The sequence below is a fragment of the Phragmites australis genome, chromosome 6, assembly GCF_958298935.1.
Source record: "Phragmites australis chromosome 6, lpPhrAust1.1, whole genome shotgun sequence".
Classification (NCBI taxonomy): domain Eukaryota; kingdom Viridiplantae; phylum Streptophyta; class Magnoliopsida; order Poales; family Poaceae; genus Phragmites; species Phragmites australis.
In genome coordinates this window covers 42,366,649-42,377,029 of record NC_084926.1, presented here as the reverse complement: position 1 = coordinate 42,377,029, position 10,381 = coordinate 42,366,649, and the positions used below count along the sequence as shown (strand labels likewise).

The following is a 10,381-nucleotide window of genomic DNA, read 5'->3' as shown; positions in this document are numbered from 1 at the left end:
TTTGCTTGATCTTCACATGTATAATTAGGATCACCCTTGACTCTGTCCAGCCTCCTTGATCATCCGGCACCAAACACCTGCTTAGCCTCGATCACCCACTGGTGACCACCAAGTTGCATATGTCACCTGTACACCATGAGACAAGCAACCACATTGCTTTAACTCTAACTACAGTTAGTCTATAATCAAAATGTTCAAACCAAACTCAACCAATCCAAAACTCGACAACATTATCAATCACTTATCATATATAAATCAAGACATATTTCAACTTGGTTTCTCAATCTCTCCTTTGATAAGTGCATCGACAACATTTCAAAGCACAAAGATTTAGTACTAATAAATAGGTATTACAAAGTAAGTTACTTTTTCACATCATAATGTAGGGTGGGAGATAATTTTATAAATTATTACATCATATTAGAGGAATATTAGTGAATTTTTTCATATTTTTTGAAATTTTTGTGAGGACTTAAAAATTACTACAAGTTGCAAAAATAACATATTTTGAAGAATTTTACTTTGAATTCTACACGAGATTTCTAGATGAATCCAGTTAAAATAGGTTGCTTGTGAATTATAGAGCAGCTACAAAAAATCTTTTTTAACTTATGGTTACTGTTCACAACGACTGTGCGCGATGAAAACCGCGTTCCAACAGTTTTTGGTGGTAAATGGGTAAGAAAATTTGGTAAGATGGTATTTGGACGAGCGCTATTCGGTAGAATGGAAAAAATCAATTGCCCCAGAATTCGAGGAAGGGGAATAGTATTAGAAACCCTAACTAAATTGGAGTTCTCCCACCGATCCACGCCCACAGCTCACCCTAACCGACATGGCCGGCCGACGGCGGCGTGGCGGGAGCGACGGCTGTAATCCGGACCTTTCTGACGACTCCCGGGCGGGCATGGCTCGCAACAGACGCGAAATTCTAAGATTCATGTACGGGTACTACGAGGCGGCGTTCGACGCGCTGCCGCTAGAGCACATGCCGGCGCTTGCCCCACGCCTCCTCGACGCCGGCGTTTGCTTCGGCTTCGCCGACCCCGTCACCAACATCATCGCCAACACTGTCTGCTTCCTCCCCGACGAGGATGGCGAGCCCGAGCCCAACGGCGCCAAGAAGCGGAAGATGAAGACGATGGCCTCAGGGCAGGCAAGAGCGAGGGACGAGATCCTCTCCAAGATCGTCGCCGGCGACGTCCCCTCTAGCTTGGAGGCACGGACCATAGCGGAGCGCTCTCTGGAGGGCCTCGTCAGCTTCCTCACATCTTACTTCCGCTACCTCCCCACCTGGGATACGCTGCGCTACCTCTGTCTGGCCCGGGCCGACCTCCTCGTCGCCGTCCACCTCATCGAGCACGACCGCTGCTACCGCAGGAAGGATGAATTCGGCATCCGCTCGCACACGGCCAAGACCGCCCTCAAATGTGCTGCGTGTTCGGCGAGGCAGCCCAATATCGATGCCTTCCTCACCTGCTCATTTTCCCTAGTGTCTCATCTCAGCGTGATCGCCCAGACTGTGCCGGCAGGGCGCCGCTGCCGCCTCTCCATTCAAGATATCTGCTGGTTGTCTGGATTGCTTCTGAAGCCGGTGAAGCTGAAGAACTCACAGAATCCTATGAAGCTTGCTGCTCTGCGGTTGGATCAATATGGCATAGAGAAGGTGCCACCCATGCTGACTGAATCACTTCGTGGTGTTCTTCTAGACAAAATCCGTGTTGTGTACCTGAAGGCGATTTCTAGGATGCCAATGGAAGATTTCCGCAGTCTTCACCACCACGGCCTCCTCAAGGGAGGTTACTGCTATGGCCCATTCAGTCCTATCTCGAACATCATCGTCAACACCGTCTGGTACGGCACCGCCTTCCCTGCAGCACAAGCTTTTGAGCTCGACATGATCTGCACTCGAATTTCTATACGCACTGAGTCTCGATCTCTTGATGGACTCATCAACCTCTTGCGTGCACGCATCTCTGAAATCTCTGAACATGATGCTATGGTCTATCTGCTCAAAAATAATCTAAAAGTGTGCAAAGCAGTTCTGATGGCAAGACAAGATGGGCATAATACATCCAGCTGCAATGCCAGTGCTTACAAGGCTGCGGCGGATGCAGCGCGTCACCCTGAACCTGAAGCATATGTGCAGTTCGCCATTAAGTCGCTACCTGTGGTGTCCTCTGCTGTCAAGGCACTGCTGACTACTCACACACTCTCCTCTAGCGATATTCTTTGCCTCTCTAGGCTGTTGTCACCTTCAAGGAGTTACCCTTCTAAATCTTTGGAGCCAATTGATGAGCTGACTAAGGATGCCATAGAGATGCTCTCAAGCTACAAAGAAAATTTCTTCACTCAACAGAAATTTGTCCGCAGAAAGGTGGAAGCTGCTTTGCAGAACTGTGAGCAAACTAAGGTCAGTTCATTTTCTCCTGTCTGCTGCTACTAAAGTAGATAAAAGTCCATTTTCGGTCCTTCAACTTTAGCCTCGGTGTAATTTATGCCCTCAACCACGATACCATTTAATTTGCATTCTCCAATCTTCAATACCAGTTATTTTCTTCAGCCCATTAATCTTTCATCCGATTTCTAGGGTATTGGAGTGTATACATTTAATCTTTCTTCTGTTTTTTTGGATGGTATAAAAAGTAAATATGACACATGCTACAAGGAAAAAAAGGTCTTCTTGACACATATGCACCCGAACCCGCCCCCGTTGGGTCTGAAACCCGCGGGAACCAACCTGACGGGGGAAATTGCCACCCTTACTCATATGTGTCATCATAGCTGCACTAATCTGCACGTTCAATCTCTATGTGTTTGCTTATTTGACATTCCTGACCGTAGGGACAGTATGAGCTACGTGTTATCTGTGCTGTGAATGATAGTGTGGGCAGAAAAAGCTTCAGGGACTTGAAATATCCATATTCCCATGTCAACTTTTGGGCAAGTCCAAAAGCTGGAACAAGTCTTACCTTATTTTTCGCCGAAGTCAGTAACGATGAAGAAGATGACGAAACTCAACAGTCTTTTTGCCGCCCTGTGTTAGATCCATCAACAAATGGTATGTTTCTATCTACACCAGATACATCTACATGTGTGGTATTTTCTTAAACTAATTTCGTTTTTGCCATTAGCACAGACTAAATCTTGCTTCTGCCATCGTCTTTTATCATGTTTCGTTTCTGCAGCCAGGCTGGTTCAGTCAGTTAGACCACCTTTATGCGCATGCTTTTACCGTTTTGCCCTTTGATTCTGTTAGAGCATGTACAATGGGGTACGTAGAGTAGTTGCTTATATAAAAAACCGGTTAGTTATGCCACGTCAAATGGGGTAGGTGCTTATAGGGAGGAAAAGGTGCTTAAGTTTGCTTTAGGTACTTAAAGTGTGCTAACAAGGTAATTGAACCTTTTTAAGCACCAGTTTGTATTGGAGAGAAGGATTTTTCTATAAGTGCTTAATGACGTGGTAATATTCTCTTTCCTTAAGCACTCGTGTCTAAGAACCTTGCATTGTACATGCCCTTATAAGGCCCAGCCAGACACGGGAAGAGAGAGGAAGCGAGGGAACAAAGCGCGTGAAAGGAAAGACCGAGACCTTGCAAGCAGGTAGTAACTGATGTATGTGCGACAAACAGATGTATTTCGTGTCCACCATGTAGTGCAACTATCAAATTAACATGGAACATTGCAGTTGCAAGCAGGTAACACATAGCATCAGCATGTCAGTGCACAAAATACTACATGTCCAGGACCCCAAAATACATCATGTTGGACTAAGTTCTACATCATCTTGGACCCCAAAATACCATAGAAGTTACTTACACTCCACTGCTCGAGACAAATGAAGCTTCTTCCAGCTCCTATTGCCAAAGGCTGGGCTGTCCGGTGCTTCTGCAGCAGTCCTCTGGACTGGAGGTGGTGAAGTAGCAGAAGCGCCATTGTCAAGGTCTTTTTGAAGCTTTCCTCTCCGTTCCCTTTACGCGTGCCTTGGTTGAGCTACACAAAATGAGAGTGCATATCATGACCAGAACTGAAGAATGACTGTATAAGGAAAAGGGATGAGCGTGATGAGAACACTTACATCTCAATGTCAACTGGTTCCTTGCAAGTTCTAGTAAAATTGCGAAATCCACGACACCTCTTGCATCTCCTCTTTTTCCTAGTTTTCAAAAACTTCTCACTAGCTGGCTTTATCCTTTCAGTCCTAGGCCTACCTGGCGGCCTTCTAAACACAGGAGGGTGTAGCTTGAAGCCCGGATCAACATGTGCCCACTGTTCCTTATCTGTCAGGGTGGGGAGGGGGGGATCATGCCTGCATAGGTTGCTCTGAACCTTGCAACTGAGAACATTTCATCCACAAAACCTTCTATGGGACACTTTCTCATAGAAGTGATGAGTGCAAGAGCATGATCACATGGCAAACCTGTAGCGTGCCACTTTCTACATGTTTGATCATCCCTTAAGCAGGCCAGGACAACTTCACAAATCCACTTCCTCTTGGCAGCCATCACTTTCTTATCCCTGGTGGTGCTCGCACAATCATGTTCACAAGGTATAACCTTCACTTGCATTGAACATGAAACATGACAATTATTACCAAATTACAGAATCTAAATGGAAGCTTGAAAACAAACTATGAGATAACCTGGAAAGTGTGACTATCCTTCATATTAGAAGCCTGAATCCTCCACCTACAACCTTCAGCAGCACGAGAGCCTCTAAATCTGGTTGGATCACTCTTTTGAGTAGTATATGAAAATTTCTTTTTTATTGGAAAATTGACACAGCGCCATCCTAAACTCATCAATTGATCGAAATACTGTGCCCACTTTAATGTCTGGCTTAGCTTTGTCATAGTGCAGCACAGGCATGTCTTCCCCATCCCTTGAATCAACATTTTCCCTATCCTCCGGTGCCTCTTCATCCACAACTTTGTCAACTGTTGGACCTGCCGCACCTTCAGTCACTGTGTTAACTATTGAACTCTCCTTGTCAATTGTTGCTCCTTGAGTGGCCTTGTCCTTCTCTTTGCCATTTTCATCATACATGGTTGCCTCATTGACTTCTACATCAGAATCCTGCCCACCAAAACGACACTCAATTGGATTAACCTTTCTTTTCTCTAGATCAACTGCTTTTCTTTTCGCTGTAGGTTCAATAGTACTGAATAAAGTGACCACTTGGACCACCTTTGACTCACCATGCTTCCCAAACATTTCAGCAAACTCACTATCACATGATAAAAGACGATGGCAGAAGCAAGGTTTGGTCTGTGCTAATGACAAAAACGAAATTGTCCCTTGGATTTAATTACATATTTACTTATGTTTGTACTATTGAAGCTAACTGTTTTCTCTTTATGTTTTCTATCGCCCCTCTCGAAAAGTTCGTTGCTGCTATTGTGAGTTTGAAGGGACTAGGATTGTGCATCCAGTTGAGGGTTACTGTGGAGGTGCCATGGATTTTGAGAAAATGGCTTCGGGGAGACATACTATCACCAATGCACGAATTATCAGTCATGGGGAGCTAAAAGCTTGCCCAGTGGGCATATTAGGAGAGGAATACATCTATTTTGATCCTGCTCGGGATGCCAATTTTATTCGAGCTATGAACCAGTCTGCGTGGGCAGCGAATCTTGATTGGGGGGATGAAATTAGGAGAATAAGACAAATGAGAGCATGAGAGGATAAGACAAATAGATACATATTGATATCTTTTTATTTGTATAAAGGCGCCTTTTCTTGGTGCGGTTAAACATGTGTTTAAGTGGTACTGCCAGCAAAACTGCATGTCTCGTGTTATTGTTTTTTGTTTCCTTAGGCGTATATTCTTGTTCTGGGTATTGAGTTGTGAGATACTCCTTGTTTTCTGGAATATGGGGCAACTTATGTGACCCTGCAAACCTAGCTGAAGTGAAATTTTGCCTTAGAACCTGTTTGAAATGTTGGAATTTCACAAGAATTGTATAGAAATTGTTATTTTTGTGGATTGATTATATACTTGCCAAGTCGAGTTCCCAAATGTGATGTGGGCGAAGCACTTTTAGTGCCTAGCCATTTGCAACATGATACGATCGCTTCTACCGTTGACGAAATGAAGTCACAGTAACAACATTTCCTTTTTTCCGTATTCTTGTGCTTACAGGTTCTAGGTTAGTACTCCCTATGTTTCCATATACTTAGTACCGGTACATGTTTTACTTTTATATCCTCTTCGTCCGTGACTCTTGTTGGGTTTCGTCTATAGCCTATCTAACTTGCTTGACTAAATGCTTTATTGTAGTTGTTGTTGCATCTTTCCCATCGGTTAGTTTGGTTTTTGCGCATTTTCCATTGGAAAAGCATAAATGCAAATGTATCATTTTTCTTGCCATAAATTTTGGAGCGTTCCGAGGGATGGCCTCTTCCCCTCGCCCGCCCAGCCCCTCGCCGGTGCTTCGCCCGAGCCCGGCGTCCACCATCAATGCTCCCTCCTCTCCGCTGTCCCCGCTAGCCACTCCCTTCTTCCCCGGCTCCGCTACCGCAGGCAGGTCCAAGGTGCAGAGATGGCTGCACGATACCCCAGCCTCTGCGTCCTCAGCCGAAAGCCCCCCTTCTCTGGTTGTTGGTGTCGCTGGGGAGCCGGAGGTGGTGCGCGCCGGGAGTGCTGCCCTGGTTCCCCAGCCCTCCTCGCCGGCTCGCCCGGCCCTCCCCCCTAGACTCCTTCACGGTTGCGCGAAGACCCCCTCGCAAAGCCCGTCGTGGTGGTGAGTGCACGGTCCCTGACCGTGGTTGTCCCCAGCGCCTGTCCGCGCCGGTTGCGCCTTCACCGGTGGTTGAGGACGGCTGGACGGTTGTGGAGTGCCGTCGTCGGGTTCGGCAGCGGGGTTACGGGCTCGGCCGGCGACATCCTGCGCCTCGTCGGGCTCTTGCGGCTGTGTTAGATGGGCGCTGCCTCAACTGCTTCTCATGGAATCACCGTCGTGCGGCATGCCGTTTGCCTCCAAGGTGCCTACGGTGCAAGGGCTTTTGTCATCAGGCCAAAGACTGTAAGCGCCTGCGCTCCCACTCCTCTGGCTTCGGTGATTCTGGCCACGTTAGGGTGCTCTGGCGTCTCCCGGAGGGTTCGGCTACTCCTGAGGCTTCATCCGGTAATGCCGCCACCACGCCTTCCGTCTCCTCTGGTCGTGGTTTCAGCTCCACTCCCACGGGCTCCGCAGCCTTGGGCCCCACCCCTCCGGCTTCCCCGCCGCGACTGGTCCAGCGCTCTCCGCCAGTTAGGCCCACCCCTGGTGCTTCTACCTCCATCGCGTCGGCCACGGAGGCCACCTATTCCGTTCCGGTGGCAGTGCCCTGGCGCTGCGTTGTGCCGTGGTCAGCTGAGTTGGCCGTTGCAGAAGGGGACCTGCGCTGGGCGCTCCTCGCCTATGCGGATCGTGCTCATCGGGCTTTTCTGCCCCGGCAGCTTGCCTCCTCCATCTCCCATTCGCTGGCGGTGCCGGGTGCTGAGTTCTCAGTCAAGACCTCCTTCCCCGACAATTTTCTTATTATCTGCCAGACACAGCGGGCACGGGACTCCATCCTGGCTGCCAGTGGTCGGCTCTTGGCCGGCAGCGGCACGTGGTTCTTCCGGCCCTGGACGCGGCTAGCTTTCGCGTCCGCCGGCACTCTTCCCTTTCGGGTCGTCCTATCTCTGCGAGGTGTTCTGCCGCACGCGTGGTCGGTTTCTACGGTTCAGCGTCTCCTCGCCGGCGTCTGTTTGATCGAGGGGCCAGAGCCGACCTGTGGGGCAGTTCATCATTCAGATTTTGATGTCTTGCGTGTTGTCGGGTGGTGCGATCGTCCGCAGGATATCCCCAGCTCCATCGTCTTGGATGTCTCTGAGCCGCCCGCGCCCGTCAGCGACGATGGCCTTCGGCCTCTCAGCATGGAGATGAAGTTTCTCAGGTACTCCGTGGAGGTCCAAATCTTGTCGGTGGCGGAATACCGTCTTCCTTCTTCATCCAGCAGCGATGGGTCCTTTCCGTCGGACGATGGCGACGACGGGTTCGACGGCAGCTTCGCGGGCAACATGGGCCGGTCCGGGATTCCTCGTGGACGGCAGTTGTCTGTTCTCCCGCTTCCGCCAACGTCGGCGGGTGCCTTCGCGGCTGGTGTTGTGCGGTGCTGCGGCGTGCGGTGGGCGGCCGGCATCCTTCCGTCCTCTTCGGACTGCGTGCCAATCCGGTTCGGCTCTTTCGCAGCTACGTCGGTCGCCGCGCCCACGCCTGCGCCCCGCGGTGTGGGCAAATCGTCTCATGCTCCTCTGTTTCCGGCCGGGGCACTAGGCGGAGAGGGCTCCCGCGTTCTGTCCTGTCAAATCAAGCCCATGCTGCCCCGTGAGTCCATGCCCATGCTGTCCCGTGATGTCTTGCCGATCAGGGACTACGACCCTATGGCGGACGAAGCTGTTCCTCGGGTGGCGGGCCAACTTCTTAGCTTGCCTCCCGGGTCTTGTCGGTCCTTGGTGCTCGCCGCCAGGTCTGCGCCATCCCGTCACTCTAGACCGCGCCTCGTGAAGCTCTACTACTATAGGCGTCGCTTTCGCACATCTTCCGCTGTGTGTCAGCCTCCTCCGAACCCTGCTTCCTTCACCGAGGTTTCGGGGTGTCAATCACCAAGTCTTCCGCGCTCCTGCTAGCTCCGGAACAATTGGGCCATTCTTCGCCTGCATCTGCCTTGGCTCGCTTTGGGTCTTTGCGGCCCAGCCCATGTTCGGCTTCAAATCGAAGAAATCTTCGCCCAGACGTGCGCCGAGGCTCTGGTCGTCCCTACATCCGAGGGTTGCCAGCTCGTCGTTCTCTACTGCGGGCTTCTCGGCGTGGCGGCTTTTCCTCCGATGAGGCCTCCAATGCTCCTACCATCTATCGTTCTGCGTCTGAGACGTCTGAGATAGCTGCCACGACTCCCGTGCCAAACTCCTCTTCGCCTTCTTCAGGCGCTCAGGCTACTGTTGTGTCCGCCACGCCAGGCGATCGGCCGCCGCTGTCCGCCCCTGCGGAGATTGTGGAGTTCTTGGCCAGCCTCTCTAAGGAGATTCCCGCTCCGTTTGCACCGCCTGCGTGCAGGTCCACCTCTCGCATTCCTGTGGACGGTGCGCTGAGGAGAAGCGGCCGCTTGGCAGCCAAGACTTGCACTGCAGCTGTTCGTCCGTCTGCTCCATGCGGATGAGGTTCTGCTAATGCGGCGCCTTGGTCTGCTCCATGCGGATGAGGTGGTCACGCCGAAGCTGCGCCAATCCTACGCCACGTTGTTCGAGCAACCACTGTCCACTCAGCACATTCAGGCTCTACGGGACATCTTCCCCAGTTCTGCATTGCCTCTCCCGGCTTCGGTGGACGACGCCGAGACGTCGGACTGCTAAAAGCGCTAGCCGGCTATTGCGTGCACTCGAATGGAGAACCACAACATACTCAGTTGGAATGTCCGCGGGCTTAATATCAAAGCCCGGCGGGACGTTGTCCGTACGTTAGTTAGCGACTACAATGTGTCTCTTGTCTGCCTTCTTGAAACTAAGCTGGATGTAATCTCCAACGTCTACGTCAATGAGATTTGTGGTCCTGCTTTCCAGGATTTTTTCTACCTTCCTGCTTCGGCTACCAGAGGGGGCATACTTGTGGCCGACCGTCCACCGTTCTCCCTGTCGCTTGTCCACCTCGGGCGTTTCGCGGTTACTGTATTGGCTTCCTCGACGGTGGATGGATCCTTCCGTCTGACAGCGGTTTACGGTCCTACTGACAATGGTTTGAAGGAGTCATTCCTCGCAGAGCTTACGGACGTGCGCCAGAACTCTCCTGAGCCGTGGTTGTTGCTGGGGGATTTCAATATGATTGCAACAGCTTCCGACAAAAACAACAACCATGTTTCCCGGCACTCCATTTCTCGCTTTCGTCGTTTCATTTCAGACCATGAGCTCAAGGATATTCCTCTGTATGTCCGGCGTTATACATGGTCCAACGAGCGCGCTTCCCCGATGCTCGTCCGCCTGGATAGGATGTTGTGCTCCCTGGAATGGGACGCGTTGTTTCCAGATTGTTTTCTTCAAGCACTATCTAGCGATTCTTCCGACCACTGCCCCCTGCTACTCTCGACCACGCTGCAAATCCCCAGCCGTCACCGCTTTCGCTTCGAAGCCTTTTGGACTAGGATGTCCGGCTTCCTGTCCGCGGTGGGTCAAGGCTGGAGGTTGTTGCCTCAGGAGCGCTCCCTCCCTCCTTTGATTCGGCTAGACATCCTTCTTCGGCGCACCTCTGCCCAATTGACTAGTTGGAGCGCCAGGAATGTGGGCAACGTTCGCGATCAGCTACTCATGGCACGGGAAGTGGTCTCTCGTTTGGATGCCGCCCAGGATTGGAGGCCTCTTTC

General features: G+C 50.9%; 1 protein-coding gene across 1 annotated transcript; it reads left to right on the top strand.

Moving 5' to 3' along the window:
- The first annotated feature begins 719 nt into the window (after positions 1 to 719).
- On the top strand, positions 720 to 5,788 carry LOC133922597 (uncharacterized). The gene is made up of 3 exons (XM_062367987.1): positions 720 to 2,413; positions 2,845 to 3,061; positions 5,386 to 5,788. Exons 1-3 carry the CDS (start codon positions 836 to 838, stop codon positions 5,679 to 5,681), a joined length of 2,091 nt encoding a protein of 696 aa, XP_062223971.1. The 5' UTR covers positions 720 to 835; the 3' UTR covers positions 5,682 to 5,788.
- The last annotated feature ends 4,593 nt before the right edge of the window (positions 5,789 to 10,381 follow it).

What these genes read in the sequence shown, in the direction of transcription:
- LOC133922597 (XM_062367987.1), top strand. Translation starts at nt 836, where the DNA reads ATGGCCGGCCGACGGCGGCGTGGCGGGAGCGACGGCTGTAATCCGGAC. An exon ending in AGAACTGTGAGCAAACTAAG is followed by an intron (nt 2,414 to 2,844) that starts GTCAGTTCATTT and finishes TCCTGACCGTAG; the next exon opens with GGACAGTATGAGCTACGTGT. An exon ending in GTTAGATCCATCAACAAATG is followed by an intron (nt 3,062 to 5,385) that starts GTATGTTTCTAT and finishes CCTCTCGAAAAG; the next exon opens with TTCGTTGCTGCTATTGTGAG.